This window comes from Grampus griseus (assembly GCF_964374135.1).
Source record: "Grampus griseus genome assembly, chromosome: 1".
NCBI lineage: Eukaryota > Metazoa > Chordata > Mammalia > Artiodactyla > Delphinidae > Grampus > Grampus griseus.
Genome location: NC_139017.1, coordinates 168,602,853 through 168,622,219, shown reverse-complemented (window position 1 = coordinate 168,622,219; position 19,367 = coordinate 168,602,853). Strand labels below are relative to the sequence as shown.

The following is a 19,367-nucleotide window of genomic DNA, read 5'->3' as shown; positions in this document are numbered from 1 at the left end:
CCCTGCAGCATGTGGGATCTTCCCGGACCAGGGCTCGAACCCATGTCCCCTGCACTGGCAGGTGGACTCTCAACCACTGCGCCACCAGGGAAGTTCCTGTTTTTTTTTTTGTTTGTTTTTTTACCAACATCCCCCTCCTATTAGACTGTAAGCCCCACCAGAGCAGGGGCTTCTTGTTCACTGCTGCATCTCCAATGCCCAGTGGGGGTACTCCACAGACATCTTCCGGTCAACTGGATGGAATGATGGATAGAAGGGAGGGAGGGACGGAGGGAGGGAGGGAAGGAGGAAAGCCTAGCAGAAGCACAAGCAGAAAGAAGGCTGATGGGCTGTCAGATGTCAAAGCTCAGTAGTCCTCGAGCTGCTGCAGCAGTGGTGAGCAGCTGTGGCGGGCGCGGCACGCCTGCTGCATTCGTGGGGCAGGAGCTCACCTATAGGAGTCCCCATCTCTGTTGTAGTCACATAAAAGGTAATCCTTTCCCACCACCTTGTCTCTGGCGATTTTCAGTGGCTGGTCAACAGAAGACAGGAGATCTTCACATAGACTGGGGACCTGGCAGAGAGAGAGGAAAGGTCAGAACAGAGGTTAAAATAACACATCAAACCCAGGTTGGCTAACGGCATCTGTAGCCATACCGTGGTCAGCATATTTAACATCTGGCCCTTGGTAGCCTGCCAGAATTATGGGCCTGTTCTTTTCTTTTCCACATGTGTCTGACACCAACTGTGTCCCTCTATAAAGAAACCTGTTCTTGAATTACAGTGGAGCGTGATTTCCAATACAGCCTTCCTTCCAAACTGCGTGCAGCTTTAATTACCTGGTCACCAGGGTGGTCTAGTAACGTACGAACGTGCTTGGTATTGGTCTCTGGTGGGCAAAGCATAAGCTGAAGCCCCGAGAAGAAGGTAAACACTTGAAACACACAGGAGTCCAGAGAGCTCTGAGAAGAAGAGCCAGTCCGTGCCGAGAGCTCCCACAGGCTCCCTTGCTGGGTGGAGTTTCCAGTACTTTCCAGGACCCCAGCCAAGCGTTACCAGGCTGGCTTACGGAGTCAACCCTACCTGCTGCAAAGGTAGCTTCCCGCCAGCTTCCCATAGTGCCGAGCTCCAGCTGCTGTGCTCAGGCTCACCCTCCTGGGACCCTCACAGAGGAGGGGGGCCCTCGCGTGGGGGGCAGGCAGGGCTGAATCTCAGGGCAAATGCTGCTGAATCGGACACAGAGCCCTGCTAGGAACCAGGCCTCTGGCCTCCTCCTCCCAACTCAAACATCAATTTCCACCGAAATATTCCAGGAAGGGAGGGCAGCGCTCTCCAAAATGGATTCCTTCAGGCTTGAGTCACTTCCATGCTATATTTTCAATGTGCTGACTTATTCATTTCATGGGCCCGGGTTTACGGAGGCCCCACCGTATCGTTTACCCGACGAGTGGCTGCCAACTGCACCAATAACCCTTCCAAATGGAAAAGTTAAATCATGTGGCAAAGACACCCGAAGAGCAGCTCGGCAGAGGGGTGGCCAGTCACAGCAGTTCCCGTGCTCCCCCAGAAGGCCCCCGCCACCACCAGAGAGGCACGGATGGGGACACGGTCACCTCGGAGACCACCAGCTTCCGTGGGCTTCTCGAGGCATCTCTGCTGATGGGGGGGTGCCTCCGGACTCAGCCTGGAAGGCGCTGTCTGGCACACCTGTGAGATGGTGACCCTGCCTGGTGACTCACAGCCATTTCTCATACACCGAGCAGCACCGGGCAGCCAGCCGCCCGACACGAGACACACACATCATTAACCCCTGTCGACAACGTGCTTATTTCAGAGCTTCTTCTGGATGCAACACCCATCTGTGTACCCACCTCCCCAAGCAGAAAGACATACAAACAAAAATGGGGCTGTGTTCAGTTAGTCCTGGTGCTGAGAATACCAAGCGTCTGCCACGCGTCATGCACTATGCTGGGCCCTTTACAGATGGAAACTATCGGAAACTCATCCTGTGAAGTAGTCATCATCCCCGTTTTACAGATTAGAGAATTGAGGCCCGGAGTCGTGAGGTTGCCCAAGGCCCACACAAGAAGAAAGCAGTAGAGAGGTGTCTCCCCCTCTGACTGGAACTCTGGTTTAGCGGACAGCTAAGAGGAAGAAGAGCACAGGCCAAAGGCACGGTCTGCTGGGAAACGACCCCCTCCCACCCAGCCCCTGCTCAGCTATGGCGCCTTTCACCTGGAAAAAAAAGGCCAGATCAAGGCAAGGAAGATTGTAACAGCTTCCACCCAAGGCAGCTCGGATTTGAAGTGGCCTTGCTTTCCTGTCGTTGGCCAAGTGCAAGGGCCCTGGGCACCTCTGTGCCCGCCTATCACTTTACAGCCTTTCCCTGGCATCACTATTCTGTTGGGCTGATTCCTTGCCTTACTTGTTGGGCCCTGACTTTTGCCTAGAACCCCATTCTAACTGGCTGGGGCCCTGACACTACTGGCCTAATTTATCCTGGAGGATTACGTAAAGACCAAGCAAACACGCTCTGAAGCTAGACTCCTTGACTCTGCGACTCACTGGTCGCCTGGCCTGGGGCAAGTCACTTGACTTCTCTACCAAGGTGCACTTCCTCACCTGTAGAGTGGGGATAAGAAAAACCAACCCGGCTGGGGATTGCATGTGATGATGATGCATTCAGTACCCAGCGTAGCATCCAGCGCAGGGCAACGCGTGCACATCAGGAACCGACGGACTGATGCCCCTGCTCCCCCTCGGCCCCCAACACCACTGCTGCCTGTCATTCTCAGCCTGCAGCGCCAGCCTGGACGGCATCCCCGGTCTGAACGGCAGCTCCGGCCTAGACAGCAGCCCCAGCCTAGACTGCACCTGAATTTGCTGTACCGCCCCAGGCACTGGATGAAAATGCACCATTGGGATCCAGTTCTGCCCAGAGCCATGCTGACCCTTTCCCGCCAGTCCTGCTGCGGGTGGCTAAGTCCCCCAACAGAAGAAGCTTACAAGATAATGGGATTTGGTATAAACAGGCTTGACTTCACCCCTATCCAAGAGGCTAATTCATGGACCGAAAGCATTTCAATAATTTCTTCCCAGCACTTACACTAACTGAAATGATTTTTTAAATTGATTTGTGGTCATGTCTCTCTCCCTAGAATGTAGGTTTTACCAGGGCGAGGGCTTTGATCCTGTTCACCGCTGAATCCTCAGTGCCCAGGGCAGTGCCTGACACAGAGCAAGTGCTTGACGTATGTGGGACGGAGGAAGGGAGGAGTTTTACAATACGGAGCCTCCTAAATGCCAATCGGCTTTATTTTTATTTTTATTTTTTTTTCTGTACGCGGGCCTCTCACTGTTGTGGTCTCTCCCGTTGCGGAGCACAGGCTTGGGACGCACAGGCTCAGCGGCCATGGCTCACGGGCCCAGCCGCTCCGCGGCATGCGGGATCCTCCCGGACCGGGGCACGAACCCGTGTCCCCTGCATTGGCAGGCGGACTCTCAACCACTGCGCCACCAGGGAAGCCCTCGGCTTTATTTTTAAATTAATAAATTGGTGTGTAGCAAGGATCTTCACCCAAAGAGTGTATAGTCAAGAACTAAACTTTGATGGATACCAATGACAATTTCACTGTGGCTCCAACCAGGAATATGACCTGTGATGTGGTTCCACAGCAGCAAAGAGAGCGGGAGTTTTAGTGAAAGTCCTGGCGTCCGTGTTACTATACGACCCCAAGGAGCATAGCGCAGTGCGAGACTGAGAACTGAGAGCGCTGGGTTCGAGCCCCTGCTCAGCTGTTAACTAGCCATGGAGACCTGGGCTGGGCCCGAGGTTGTTCATTTGGCAAACACAGCAGGTGAGCTGCATCAGACACAGATGGCTGCTGGGCCACTGTAAGAGCCTCACTGCTTCAGCGCAAATAATTCAGGTAAAGAAAGCCTCTAATCAAGACACTATTAGGTTCTTCATATGGTTAAACGTATTCATCCTTTGAGAATGCCCTTTTTTTTCTTTTTTTGGTGTTAAGGTGTCCGTAACTTGATGAAACGATAGGTCTTGTTTTTGTTCTAAAGGTTCACAACCAATGACCTATTCCTTCTCTTCACTTTTAAATGTCTCTGGCCTGTGAAATCAAAAAATGTGGCAGCCACTTTTCTAGAAAATGGGATCCAGCCCTCCCTACCTGTCCAAGCAGATCTGGGTACTTTCAAGGCCAGCATAAAGGACCAGGAGGGACTCCACTCCCCACTTTGTAACTCACGTCCTTCGAAGCACAGACAACGCAGATTAAGGCAGCGGCGCAAGGGGCCGATCCGTGGTACCAGCTGTCATCAATGGCCACTCCTGTTGCCTGCCCAGCCTCCTTTCCTATTCTTCTGGTCACAAAGGTCCTCACAGCATATGGTTGGGCAAGGCTGATCTCTACTCCACCACCACGCATGGGCAACGAGAGGGCCTCAGCCCCTGGCATATGCAGGGAAGAGTCTTCTCCAGGGGCGATGGAGGGATACACGGCTCACCTCCTTTCTGCCAGGGCAGCTGGGATGGGGGTGCAGGGCCTGGGCTGCAGCAGGCAGCGGGAGAGTACCTCCCTGTGTTTCTGAGCACTGCAGGGCTGTGGAGATAGTACCTGAGCACCCAGATCCAGCCACCCTTGAAGACCTGTGCCTGGACTCTGCAAAATCTATGGCCAGGTTCTAACCAACCTAAGGAAAACATACATCTGAACTGTAACTCACAAAGCTCCGGCTGTGCACAGAAAAACACAGAGAGTTCATGGATGATGGATGACCTGCCCCACCACGAAAAGCACCTGGTTGTGATACGGCTGGATGATTCTCCACCCCAGCAGGTACAATTTTCGCCTTTTGGATAAACTCCCAAGTTGGGCCATATCCTTGTATTGTTTCCCTCCACCACTCCTGTTTCTTTGATCAAAGATAAAATGCTCTGTAAAAATAACATTATTGTCGTCATGTGGAACGAGAGGTGTGGACTACACAGTGTGCTCGCAGATCCGCACCAGAGCAGCTGCCATGGGCGCGTTAGTCATGATCTGGCACCACCGCCAATCCGTCTCGCTCCCACCCCCTTCCCACCCCTGCACTTCTGCCTGAACCCTCTCAACCCACCACACTGTCCTACTCAGTGCTTCTAGACATGCGAGTTTGCACATGCGTTCTTCCACTTAAAAATCCTCCCCATTTAGGGTTGCTGGATAAAACAATGCATTTGGCCAGTTAAATTTGTATTTCAGATACATAATGAATAATGTTTTAGTATGTCTCCAGTTTACACATGACATATATTGGTTGTTAAAACTGGCAACCTGGGCTTCCCTGGTGGCGCAGTGGTTGAGAGTCCGCCTGCCGATGCAGGGGACATGGGTTCGTGCCCTGGTCCGGGAAGATCCCACATGCCACGGAGTGGCTGGGCCCGTGAGCCGTGGCCGCTAAGCCTGCGCGTCCGGAGCCTGTGCTCCGCAACGGGAGAGGCCACAACAGTGAGAGGCCTGCGTATCGCAAAAACAACAACAACAAGTAACAACAACAACAACAAAAACACACAAAAAAACTGGCAACTGATCCCCATATAGTCTTAAATCCTACCACCCTTCAGGGCCCAGACCAAACTCCAACTTCCTTATCAAGATGCCCCCACTCTTTGGAATTCCTGCAGTGACGATGATATCAACTGAATCCTAAATGCTCTGGGGACGGCTGTTCTAACACTGGCCTCAACTATCAGGTTACTCCTTCCTTAAGACTTAACATTCTTCACTGAGCGCTGACTCGGTGGGTGCCCACAGAGGCCGGCCCTCCAGACCTGGGCCGGTGACGCACACACTGGTGGGTGCTCTGGCGTGCTGGTGGAAGCAGGCATCAATCCTATGATGTAGGGTCACAGTACAGACCCAACCTCGCCCCACCTCCTAGTCATGTCAAATGCTTAGAACAGTGGAAGAAATCACGTTAAGTCTCATGGATCACAAGTTTGCACAGCAATTTAAATGAAAGGACAGGTCCAAACAAAGCCGGGAGTTCACTCCGGGATGTGAGTGTCATAGGCTCCGCTGCCTCGGGACCCAAGGAGGGCCTCTGGCGAGAACATGTGCTTGGTGTCGACCATCCAAGGGCTGGACAATTTCTGTCCAAACTGCCCATCTGACCTGCTTAACAGCCTTTGTAAGGAATGTTCATATAACACCAAAGGTGTCAGACCAATCCAAGCTGTTGGGGGGATTTAAACCTAATTCCAAGTGACGTGGCATACTAAACAACGTTGCACTGGCCAAGATAGCGTTCCCGCCGTTGTTCTGGTGGTGAAGTTCACGCCTCCATCGGTCTCTCCACTGTCCCTCTGCGGCCACACCCCAGGGAGCAGGGACCGCCTCGCCCTTCACCACCAGCACCACCAGCTGGCTCACGAGTGCCCATGGGGCCACAGGGCCACAGGAAAGATCGGGTGAAACAGGAATAAAGTGAAGTAGGGCAGGGAGAGGAAAAAACCCAGAAGGCAGAGGCAGGAGAGGGGCTAGCATGCCACGAGCTACTGCCTCAGGTGACCCTTTAACGATAACGAGAATAAAGAGAAGGTCACCAGGAGGGGGCGGGGGTGCCAGGCACTGCACTGCGTAAGCTCTACGTGCGTCGCCGCCTTGATTTTTTGATTATTTTTTTCACGTAAAAGGTCTTACTTTATTAATTCTCTCACGACAAATCTGCACACCCACCGCAGAATCTTTACTCCTCTGCTGTCCCATCTCCAGCTGACTTCTTTTTGTCAGCACCAAACTGGCCTCTGCAGTCCCCACGACCGTCTTCATTCTGCTCGTGCGCGCCTTTCGCTGCTTTCTTGAGGTCTTCTCGTACAGGCCATGTCTTGCAAGCCTGTGTTTGGGCTCATCCTGCTTCGCGTGACCCAAGGGATCGTAAATCATGCCAAGGCCAGTTGTCTTGCCATCACCAGCATGGCTTCTGAGCCCAAACACAAAGGTGACATCTGGTGTGGTCTTGTACATTTTGGCTAGTTTTCCCCAAATTTCTGTCTTAGGTACTGTTGCCTTCCCAGGACGAAGGACAGCAGTGCCCATTTGTTCCCGCTGAAGTAGTCGGGTGGTCATGAACTTCCTGGTCCGGACAGTTACTGCGTTGCTCGTGATGGCATGACGGCGGCTGATCTTCAAGCAGCCAGGAAGAAAAGGGCCTGCATCACCTCCTTTAATCCTCAAAACAGCCCTGCATATAGATATGGTTACTGGCCCTATTTTAAAGAAGGGCGAGGGAATTCCCTGGTGGTCCAGTGGTTAGGGCTCCGCGCTTCCACTGCAGGGGACACGCGTTCGATCCCTGGTCAGGGAACTAAGATCCCACATGCCGCAATGCAGCAGCCAAATAAATAAAGGGGGAGGGGGTGACAAAGCAGGGCCTTAGAGAAGTAACTTGCCCCAAGTCACACAGCTACTAGCCAATGTCTAAGAAAAGACATGTGACATACAGTATATCTGGGTTAAAAAAATAAAAATTACAGGGACTTCCACTTCCCTGGTGGTCCAGTGGCTAAGACTCTGCATTCCCAATGCAGGGGGCCCGGGTTCGATCCCTGGTCGGGGAACTAGATCCTGCATGCCGCATCTAAGAGTTCGTATGCCACAACTAAAGGTCCCGCACGCTGCAACTAAAGATCCCACATGCCGCAACGAAGACCCGACACAGCCAGATAAATTTTTTAAAAAGCTATAAAAAATAACTAAATAAAAATTACATTCACTCTTACTGTTGCCTCAAACTGAATCCTTTTCTACTATCTAGCCCAACAGCTGATCACATGAAAAGAGATACAAATCAGAAGTTTCCGGCCACAAGTGAGGTTTGTGTTTGGGCCACCATATGGTTCTACTTTGCCTCTTCCCCTTCTCCATTAGTTATTAATGTTGAAAAAAATTGTTCAACCAGAAAAAGAAACTTGAGATGAACCCTTAAAAAAGCACAAAAGCCAGACCAGTTCAACTCCATGGATAATCTAATCCACGGCGCCCTCGTCTTTAAGAAATGCACCCTTGTACCTCGGTTTTTTAAAAAAATGGCCAAACGAACACATTCCGTCTTTTGATCTGCCCGCTGGCTGAGAGCCCGCCACCAGAGAGATAAGAATCGAAAACAGACCGTGTTCGCTGGGTCGCACACTCAGATGAGTAACGTTGCTGAAACCGTGGCTGGGCAGGGTGCTGGCTGGCCTCACTCCCCGGCAGACAGCAAAGTATCAGGATGCCGGGCTCCCTCCCCGTGACCAGCAGAGGTCTCTGCTTACAATCCGTTCCCTTTATTTTTTCCAAGGCCCCAAACCTTCCCTGCTTTTCTCTAATAAAAATTAAAAAAGAAAATAAGGAGAGTGCTTTCAGTGACACACATGCCTGTGTCAGAAACACAACCTACAGGGTGGCATTCTGGAAAACACCAAACTCAAAATCAAACACAAGTTCGAATCCTTGGTCTGCCACTTCCTGGCTGAGTGTAACCTTCCTAAACCTCAGAACTGGGGGCTACAACACCTACCTCAGTAGATCCTGACTGCCCACCCCCAGGCACCCATCAGGTGCCATGGATTCAGTGGCAGACGAGATGGACGGGCACGGCCCTGCTCTCCCAAAGCAGGCTCCAGCTGCTGGAAACAGACAAGGCACGAGGAGCCATCCTGAGAGTGGTGAGGGCTGTGACGTGGACCTGATGGGATGGCAGGGGGACTGCAGGGATTCGGTGGTCTAGGAGGTGGACGGAGCCGACACGTGAGTGGAGGAAAGGAGAGGCACTGTGATGGGACTGAAGAGCCGGCCCCAGGCTCCCCCCGCCCCTACCCCGAGGAGAGTAGAAGAGAGAAGCATCTGTGTGCTGCAATCCTCGGCCAGGTGGAGCAGTGCCTGTGGGCCCCTTTAAATGTGATGGCAAGCCCCAGCACACTGTTCATAAAACTTCTTAAAGCCTCCCTCCCACCTCCTCCCCAGACTCCCAGGTTTAAGAAGGATGCACTTGAAGACCCATCCGTGAACGTGGGCCCAGGCGGCCTCTGGAGCCTATGGGACATGAGGGATCCCCCCCAGCCCAACCCCCCCCCCCCGATCGGGGTGGAGGAAACAAAGTCCTCCCCACGACTGCCCAGCAGCAGCTTTTTTGTTGTTGTTGTTTTAAATATTTATTTATTTGGATGTGCTGGGTCTTAGTTGCAGCGTGCACGATCTTTGGTTGCAGCATGCGGGATCTTTAGTTGTGGCATGTGGGATCTAGTTTCCTGACCAGGGATGGAACCTGGGCCCCCTGCATTGGGAGCGCGAAGTCTTAGCCAATGGACCACCAGGGAAGTCCCAGCCCAGCGGAAGCTTTGTTACCAGGACCTTACTTGTCACCAGAAACACCTTGGGCCCTGGAAGCAGAGTTTCCAAGTGAACTGATGTAACGCCTCTCCGAGTGTGCGTGCCCCGCACTGGGGACACCTCACCCCGTCCTGTAAACCCACTCAGAAGGTTTGCCTGAGGAAGCGGAGGGGGAGCCCAGGGGACCTTGCTCACCCTCCAGGACCCCACCCTCCCCACCATGTGGATGGGAAAACCCAAGTGCAGGGAAGCGCCTCACACAGGTGGCAAGGTGGGGGCAGGGCAGAACTGGACTCTGAGTTCCAGACTCTGACCCAGCGATTCCAGAGCACAGGCCCCGCTGGGCTGGCAAGGCGAGCGGCTTCCGCTCCCACACCCCCTTCCAGTGGGGCTCCGAGGAGAGGGGGTGGAGAAGGAAGAGAATCGGGGGGAACTCGGGGGCTGCACGGTCCCTGCCCGCCCACTCCGACTCCTGCGCTGTGGGCAGGGACCCGTGACACTGCCAGCGCCACCACCTAGCACAGCCTGACCCCAGGGCCGCCGGCCCTCCTCGTGTTTCAGATCCGGCCTCTCTTCTAATTAAGCTATCACTGGACTCTGAGAACAGTATACTTTAAGTACAAGTTCAGACCGTTTTCTTCACTTGAAGACTGCGAATTATAAAATGCGCTTTTAAGGAGAACATGGTTAAATGTACATGACAAGTGTAGGAAGCAATCTCCCAATTTTGGCAACACCATAACGTGTGCGAACCGTGCCCCTCAGATTCGGGCCACCGGCACGGGCTCCTGAAGGTCACATACTGCCAGCCGGGTCTCATCACTGAGGGTCTAACACATGGGAAGCTGCCAACATTAGGAAAGCGTTTCTGACCAACACATGTTCTATTCTGCTTAGAAATCAATTTTTCATGTGCCATTAACAACAAAGAGCTTTCTCAAGAAACAATAAGCCTCCCGCCGCTCTTTTCTGAGGCAGGTGCCCCAAACCACCCCAGAGATAAATAATAAACAAAGGCAAACTTCCTGGGCTGGGTTTCAGCCATTCATACCCCAAAGCTTTGCCTTCTAGAAGCTTGCAGGCTGGAGTAAGAAGCCAGAAGCCTTTTCTAAAGAAGGGTCAGGAGGGGGCAGGACAAAGAGAAGACAAACTGAAAGGGGAAATTGAAATCACTACATGTGGGTCATCCAGGGGCACACACAAGGCTCCTGTTGTCCACATGTAACCCTACGCTTCCCGAAGGGGACGAACCAGGTGCTTGGAGCCTAATTAAATTAACTGTTCCCTGGCCAGGAGCGACCGCATCACCTGGGTCTGCGCTGAGAGAAGCTGGGGTCTTTCTAAGCCACCCGCTCCTCTTAATGAAGGAAGGGCTGGTCCCCGAGGGATAGGGCACGATACACAAGCACCTTTAAGAAGCCAGAGGCAGAAAACTCACTGGGTCTAAGTCATGTGCACTGGCTCCTGAGGGCTTCGCGCAACCACCAGGCCGCTTTCAGGAGCTGCTGCACACGGGGCAGCCAACTGCCTCGGCCTGGACGGCCGCGGGGGGGAAGCTCCCCGACCCGGCCTGGGCCCAGCCTCCACCGCAGCCCTGCGGCTCTCCCACGATCCCCTCAGTCACCCCTCCAGCCGACATCCTGACAGTCTCTCCACCAGGATCGCCTGCCCTTCTCCTGGTGCTACCTAGTGACCCCCAGTTATCCTTCAAGGTCCTCTTCTACGCATGCCCAAAGCTTCCTTAGCGAAGGCAATGCCCCTCATCTACGGGCTACGCCCCTGCCGCTCTATGTAAGACTGGGCCCCAGGCCGCATGGATTCGGGATGGGGTGTCTTTCCTCAGGGCAGGGATAAGATGTCTGGACGGCCCTGGGCCTAGCGTAAGGCTGGCAGGGCTTCCTAAATGCCGGTGGGACCGTGGTTGAATTGTGGAAAAGGAGGGCCACTCAGGTGGAGCTCTGACCTTTTGAAGCCCATGTCTGTCTCAGTGGGAAGCACCCCCCCAATGTTCTTCAGCGCCTCTCCGAGAGCTGGACTAGGGACCAGCTGGGTGGGTGGGGGTGAGAGTGAGAGGGTGATGGCCTGGGGCGGCACCGCATCACTGTGACCAAGGGCCTCCCAAGGCAGATGCAGACTCGAGCTCCTGCACCTTCCCTGGGGTGTGGACCACCACCTTGCGAGGACCTGTGGGGCCGGCCCTTGCCCCTCACACTCCACGCAGGCGCCTCCTGAAGCTGGGCCTATAGCCTCCCCTATGCGAGGAAGGCACGCGTGGACAGAGTGGAGATCTCTTCCCGAATGGCCTGCGGTCCTGCTTTCTCAGGCTGTGTTAAAAGCATTATTGCATTGGGTGCATTCTTACAAATCACCTCAAATCTTTCTGGGAAAAAGACCAGGGAAAAATACATTAAAACAACTTGTTGATCACATGGTCTTTTTGCAAAGACAGTGTAACTTCATGGGCCGGACAGAGGGTCCATCTGTTTTAGTATTACCGTTTTAGTGTTATTAGTATTATTAAAGCAATTATCCTAACAACAGCAAACCTTTTTTTTTTTTTTTAAAGTGCCTGCTATGCATGAGACACTCTTCTAAGCACGGAACACACATCCTCATTTTATCATCGTGGCAACCCTGTATGAAGCAGTGGTGCTACTGTTATCCCAATTTATGCCAAGTTCTCATAATTTATAGATGACGACACTGAGGCACAGAGAGGTTAAGTATAATAACTTGGCTAAGGTCACACAGTTCGCAGGTGGCAGAGCCAGAATTCAAGGAAACCCATGCAATTCCACCCCAGGACTCCTCAGAGCCACCCGGGGAGGCCAAGGGCCTCGTGAGGCAGCAGCCGAGGCTCAGAGCCACGCAACCACTGAGTCACATGCCACAGTCCTGGGTCTTTCCACCATATAGTCTCTCCAAACTCTCAAGACCACAGACTTCTAAACAACCCAGACGGTGCAACAGTCCACCAAAATCCCAGTGATGCTGCTGGCCCCTTTCAAGTGGAACCGTTCATGCCGTGCGAGCACGTGTGTGGCACGTGAGTCTGAGCGGGGGTGGGGGCCAGCACTGATGTGCCACGTTAACGTGAGGGACACCCAGAACAAGTCGGTGGTGGCTTTTCTTTCCCCCTTAGCACAAAAATCATCCTGGCTGGCTGGCCACGTTTCACACTGGATTCCTTCCACTGGATGGATGTCTCATCAAGGTTTTGTTTTAATTTCACAAAGTCAGCCAGAGAAAACGACCACTCACGGCCAAAGAAAAATCTGCAACTCTTCCTATTGGGGAAACAGTCAGATTCGCTCAGGAGTAATGGATGTCTCCCCTTCGTTGTCTGTGTCTTCCTGGATCAAGAGCTCCTCTGTTTCTCCACTTCGGCTCATTAGGAAGTAAAACCCAAACCCTCCAGAGAAAACCTACCTAACGTATGAAGGATTAAATACAGTGTCCCCATCCTCAAAGTCTAATAGGAGAGAGCGGGGCACAAGTGAAGCCCCAGCGTGCTCTGTGCCCTGGACCGGGGAAGTACTGGATGCTATGGAAACGAGGGGGGTTGCCCAGAGCTTCTCTGGAGGGGAAGAGGAGCAGGGGAGGCCGGGGTACATGTCTTGAGGAGCTAACACCTGAGCTCAGTTATAAAAACTGAAGCACGTATGTGGCAGAAGAGGTCACAGAGAAGCCGGCGGGACTGAGAGGCAGGAGTGCCCATCTGGTCAAAGGAGTGCAGCGTGGAACGCCGAACACTGATGGCCACACAACTCTGTGAAGATGCTGAAAAGCCCCTGCACGCTTTAAAAGGGTGAATTTTATAGTATGTGAATTGTATCTACATAATCACAATTTTATCTCGTTTAAAAAAAAAAAAAAAAAAAGGTGAATTGAGAGAATATTCCAGGCAGAGAGCACAGGCATATTCCAGGGAACTGTAAGTTCAATGCAAATACAAAAAAATTAATTGGGGTTTCCAGCAGATAAGAATATGTTACATGACCTAAGTTTCAGGTTACTAAAAAGTGACTCCGGGCATCAGGAACCAGGGGCAGGGTTATCTTTCTCTTCACTCTTGTATCTCTCTGGCTAATGACCTTACAACCCAGAGCTTTCTACATGAGAATAAATTAACGCAGCACATGGTAGGGATGCATCACCAGCCTGGAAGCCAGAGGTGGGTCTTCAGTGAAGTGGGGCTAGATCACCAGATGAGCCATAGCTGCCCTGGTCCTCAGTTTCCTCATCTCTAAAATGGACCAGGGACTTCCCCGGCGGTCCAGTGGTTAAGACTTAGCCTTCCAATGCACGAGGCGTGGGTTCGGTCCTTGGTCGGGGAGCTAAGATCCCACATGCCTCGGGGCCAAAAAAACAAAACACAAAACAGAAGCAATTATTGTAACGAATTCAATAAAGACTTTAAAAATGGTCCACAGCAGAATGTAAACTGATACAACCACTATGGAAAACAGTATGGAGGTTCCTTAAAAAACTAAAAATAGAACTACCATATGACCCAGCAATCCCACTACTGGGCATATACCTTGAGAAAACCATAATTCAAAAAGAGACACGATTGGCTCGGTGCTTTGTGACAGCCTGGAGGGGTGGGATAGGGAGGGTGGGAGGGAGGGAGACGCAAGAGGGAAGAGATATGGGAACATATGTATATGTATAACTGATTCACTTTGTTATAAAGCAGAAACACACACACCATTGTAAAGCAATTGTACCCCAATAAAAATGTTAAAAAAAAAAAAAAAAGAAAAAAAAGAGACACGTACCACAATGTTCACTGCAGCACTATTTACTATAGCCAGGACATGGAACCAACGTAAATGTCCATCAACAGATGAATGGATAAAGATGTGGCACATAGGGCTTCCCTGGTGGCGCAGTGGTTGAGAGTCCGCCTGTCGATGCAGGGGACACGTGCCCTGTCCCGGGTTCGTGCCCCGGTCCGGGAAGATCCCACATGCCGCGGAGCGGCTGGGCCCGTGAGCCATGGCCGCTGAGCCTGCGCTCAGCAACGGGAGTGGCCACACAGTGAGAGGCCCGAGTACCGCAAAAAAAAAAAAAAAAAAAAAAAAAAGATGTGGCACATATATACAATGGAATATTTACTCAGCCATAAAAAGAAACGAAATTGAGTTATTAGCAGTGAGGTGGATGGACCTAGAGTCTGTCATACAGAGTGAAGTAAGTCAGAAAGAGAAAAACAAATACCGTATGCTAACGCATATATATGGAATCAAAAAAAAAAACCCAACAAAATGGTACTGATGAACCTAGTTGCAGGGCAGGAATAAAGAAGGAGACACAGAAAATGGACTTGAGGAAACGGGGTGGGAGGGAGAAGCTGGGGCGAAGTGAGAGTAGCATCGACGTAAATACATTACCGAATGTAAAATACTTGGCTGGTGGGAAGCAGCCGCATAGCACAGGGAGATCAGCTCCGTGCTTTGCAATGACCTAGAGGGGTGGGATAGGGAGGAGGGGAGGGAGGCTCAAGAAGGAGGGGATATGGGGACATGAGTATGCATATGGCTGATTCATTTTGTTGTGCAACAGAAACTAACAGTACTGTGAAGCAATTATACTCCAATAAAGATCTATTTTAAAAAAATGGTCCACAACAAAAAAATCTTTAAAAAAATAAATAAATAAAATGGACCCAAACTGAACAAGATGGATGTCATGGTTCTCCAAGGCTGAGGAGAGGCACTTGGTGGGGCTCAAGGTGGTAAAAGAGTAAGAGGGGAAGTCTGGGCCCAACATGATCCATTCAAGTTTGCTGTAAGATTTAATTTGAGGCTTCCCTGGTGGCGCAGTGGTTAAGAACCCACCTGACAATGCAGGGGACACAGGTTCGAGCCCTGGTCCGGGAAGATCCCACATGCCGCGGAGCAATTAAGCCCGTGTGCCACAACTACTGAGCCTACGCTCTAGAGCCCGCGAGCCACAACTACTGAGCCCACGTGCCTAAAGCCTGTGCTCTGCAACAAGAGAAGCCACTGCAGTGAGAAGCTCACGTACTGCAACAAAGAGTAGCCCCCGCTCACCACAACTAGAGAAAGCCCGCACGCAGCAACGAAGACCCAACGCAGTCCCCCAAAAAAACTTTATTAAAAAAAAGATTTAGTTTGAAAAGAGGGCTCCACTAATTTTTAAAATGTCTGAAAACCACTAGACTAGATGACCAGTAAGGTTCATTTCAGTGTTAAGATCCTACGAAGTTTCATAGCGCAAGACTTCATTTATTTACTTATCATCTCTACGACCATCCAGGATATGGCTGTATGAACTCACCTAAAGTTTGTGACGTTCTAAAAAAAAAGTTTGTGACGTTCTTCCTAAAACAAAATGTCTACTGAGCAAGGTACCTGGTGAGACCTCAAACTGACTAAGCCCTGGGCCTGTCTCCAAGGTGCACACACGTGAATGACCCACGACAGGGGAAGAAGAAGAATGCTTGTGACTGCATGCGCTTCGCTCCTGAATTCCAGTTCAAATTTAAAATTCTTAGGAAAGTTCTCTATTTGTAAAAGCCAAATTACCACCCCCACTTCTCTCTTCCAGGAGTGCTCTCCTGCACCCAGAGGCCCCTGCCCCAGTTCTATTCCCTAAAGGGAAGCCCAGATTTCCTGCTCCCCATGGCACAGACCTTTATCAACTTGAGTGTCCCCTTCACTGATCTGAGGCTCCTGCCGGGTGGCCTCAACCCAGAGCCGGCAGGACCCGCAGCTGCTCCTCACTGACCCTGTTCTTGGCCGACTTCCAAGGCTGGGGAAAGCGGGCTGAGTGTGCCACGCTCTGCTCAAGGGTTTAAATCTCTCTCCCAAACTAGACATGCTCTAAGGGCGTGACCTGGGCACTCCCACTCCAGGGCCAGTGCCTGCCAGCCTTCGCAGGGCTTCCTGACGGCCCTCAGAAAGGAAACGCTTTCTGCCTCTTCTGGTCCTGGGAAGTGGAGTCTCTCTCCAACTCACTTGTATCGTATTTCTCATCAACCAGAGGGCAGGATCTAACTTAGAGAGAGACTCTTCAGACCTCTTCACGGAAGCTCTCCGAGCATTTCACAAAACTCTGCTCTCTGAGCACCCCCCAGCAACAGGATGCCATACAGTTCCTGAAAGGCAGGTGCTAGACAGACCTTCTACTGGAGAATTCTGTTAGGGCGAGGCCAAGGAAGGGGTCTTTGTGCATTTCTGATGAATTGTGCCTCCGGCTCCAGCTGACAAGGGCCAGGTATCTTCTTCACCTGGGGAGAGCTTAGCCTCCTGCTAACACATCCCGATCCTTCCCTAGGTCAGATTCCTTCTAAAGTACTTCCCTGGCCTTGCAGCACGGCTCCCACTAAACAGAAGCACTGGAGGACGAAGCTCTTTTGTCCTCATCCACCTAGAAGTTACAACAGCATGGCCACCAGCAGCACCCGCTGCCACCTCCCAGTGCCGTGGTGAGATACAGACAACGAGGTTAACAGCGACAAATAACCAAAGAGCATCCGTGCACGCAACTCCAAAGGGACTTAAATTGTACAGAGGCAGAATGAAAGCCAAAAAGGAAAAAAACTTCCCTCAGACAAGAGTGGGGGCTTTCAAGGAGACTTGCTGAGTGGCAAACATTTCGGAAAGATGGAATTTTAAACACAAACACCAAAGGGCAGAGATTTGAGGCAGAAGAGCTATGCACGCAGCTGGGAGGCCCTTTAATTAGGGAAAGATTTGCAAAGCCTGTGGAGCATCGGCAAATCTCCCCGTGGTCTCCGGAATGGAAAGAATGTGGAAAGCAATGGGGTAATCAACAAGCTCCAATTTGCTTGACACTCTCACCCAGAAGGAAGCACGTGGTCTTGTCCCCTTGCCACCTTTCAGTGGTCCCGGTGATCCCTTAAAGCAACAGAAGAGGACCACCGGGCTGTGGGAGAAGACAGGCTGGATTTTCTCCTTCCTAAGGGTGCTTCCCACAGACAGCACACAGGAAAGCTCTTCTGTCAAGGAGTTTTAAGGCAAAAACATGATTCAAGGGAAAACTAACCCCTGGGCACCCCCCCGCCCAGACCTAGGGACTGTATTTCTGCACGTTATTATATAGCATTCTCACCAGTATTTCCAGTGGACTTAAATATCCTGCACTTGGGCAAATGATCTGTAATAAAATGCAAAAATGATATCCCCTGCTCCATCCAAATGGACCACTTGGACTCCCAAGGGGCGAGAGCAGAAGCAATGGTTTTCCCCAAACAGCCGACACCCATGCTGATACTCTTCTTCTGGGACATGGTGACATTCAGTGCAGCACTGGGCACAGGTAATTCAACTCCACTTTGGAGGACACCCTGTGTGAGCATTCCCTGCAGTCACAAGAAGAGCTACCACATCTTAAGTTGTAAGGGCAACAAGGATCAGAAACAAAGGCATAGACTCTGCAGCCCGCTCCACCACCAAAATCTAAGAGTTCAGGAAAAGCGGAAAGTCACGAGTTTACTTTGCGTTCCCTCAGGGGCAGCAGCTGGTACTGACCAGAGCTGCAAAGGAGGCGCCCGGACTTGACACAACGCCTGACTGATCGGATTCAGAAAGTCCCAGCTCTCTGTGAGATCAGACAAGATAAAGGCGGGTGGCACTGGCAGCTCCATAAAGCACTTGGCCAGCAGGCTCACTGCTTCCCCGGGGAGGGCTGATGTGGGCTTTTCCAGAGGCAGACGGGCACGTGGAGTAACCTAAGAAAAAGGCCCATTTCCCAGCCCTAATCTTGAAGTCAATTGATCTCCGTCCCTTCCCTCATCCACCTGGAAAGTCTGAGGAGCAACCAACAGCTGATCCTCAGCAAAACTGGCATGTGTGCCCATCACCTGCTTTTAGCAAGCGATCCACAAGGCCTGAGCCGGTGCCCACGGCTCATCGGGCATCGGTTCATGGGCTGTGATCGGGACGGAAATACACTGCCCCTGCTCAGTCTCGGCCTGGCTGGTTCCCTTCCTAGCGCCCCGTTAGGCTGTCTCAGGCTCCACCTACGCCGAGGAGCCTTCCCTGAAACCCACCCACCAAGGGTGGGCCTGGTGCCCCTCGGCGGTGCTTCCGCAGAACTCTATGCTCCTCTCGTGGGAATCCTTGTAGTGGATCCACCTGGGTATCTGCAACCCCTCCCGCCCCATGACCCTGTGAGCTCTGAAGACAAACCTCACTGCACTTATCGCTCTGACCCCAGGGCTTCGGCTCAGGCCCTAGCACTCAGCAGGGGCTCCAACAAGCCTTCCCTGAGTGTCCATCACGTGCCACACACTGGGGATACAAAGGTGAACAGAGCAGACATGAGATCCCTGCCCTCAGAGAGCTGAGTGGGCAGCGGCAGATTCCTATAATTAAGCCATTGCCACCGAGAGTAAAGGTGAGCGTGGCCGGGTGATGAGGTGGGAAGGGGTGGGGCCCAAGCGGCAGGCTGCCAGACAAGCAGCGTGGGTGTGAGACGTGTTCCCAGTAAAGGGGACGGCACAGACAAAGCCCCAACAAGACAGGCCACGGGGCCTCTGGGAGACCCTAGAGCAGGTCAGTATGGCTGGAGCAGAGGGGCTGTGGGGAAGGCAGGAGGGGTGGATGGGGCCCCTTCAAGGGTTCTCAAACCCAGACCGCTGCCTGGGCTCGGCCCTGATGGCACTGCGGAGCCGTGAAGGGCCGCGGAGGGTCATGACCGGCACCACGTGTGGAATGGCTACTCTGGCTGCAGAAAGCGAGCTGGGGCAGGTGGGGGGCTATAGGCACGGAGGTCCAGAGGCTGGCAGGGGCAGCCGGTGATCTAGGGCGGGGTAGCAGCAAGAGTGTTCACTGGACTGCTCTAACATGAGGATAAACACACCTTCAGCCGACAGGCTGGACGGGGGTGGGCAGCGCTCTTTCCAAGTGACCACTTTGGGCACTCCACTGGTCTCCAACTGTCTGAGCCGCACCCAATGCCGCTGGGGCCTGCCTCTCTCCTGGACCCCCAGCCGTCACACGCCTGCTTACTAAGGCCTTCACTGTC

The 19,367-nt window shown here is 52.4% G+C and overlaps 2 protein-coding genes across 3 annotated transcripts in view; both read right to left on the bottom strand.

Moving 5' to 3' along the window:
- The window catches only part of CAPZB (capping actin protein of muscle Z-line subunit beta), a 136,084-nt gene that overhangs the window by 41,101 nt on the left and 75,616 nt on the right, over positions 1–19,367 (bottom strand). For both annotated transcript variants that reach the window (XM_082664069.1, XM_082664070.1), the window contains exon 3: positions 432–553. In XM_082664069.1, coding sequence (XP_082520195.1) covers positions 432–553 — 122 coding nt within the window. The remainder of the gene's footprint in view (positions 1–431; positions 554–19,367) is intronic.
- On the bottom strand, positions 6,530–7,114 carry LOC309829745 (small ribosomal subunit protein eS24-like; the record flags this gene model as incomplete). Its single annotated transcript, XM_082665884.1, has 2 exons — positions 6,714–7,114; positions 6,530–6,547 (listed from the first exon to the last, which is right to left on the bottom strand). Exons 1-2 carry the CDS (start codon positions 7,101–7,103, stop codon positions 6,530–6,532), a joined length of 408 nt encoding a protein of 135 aa, XP_082522010.1. The 5' UTR covers positions 7,104–7,114.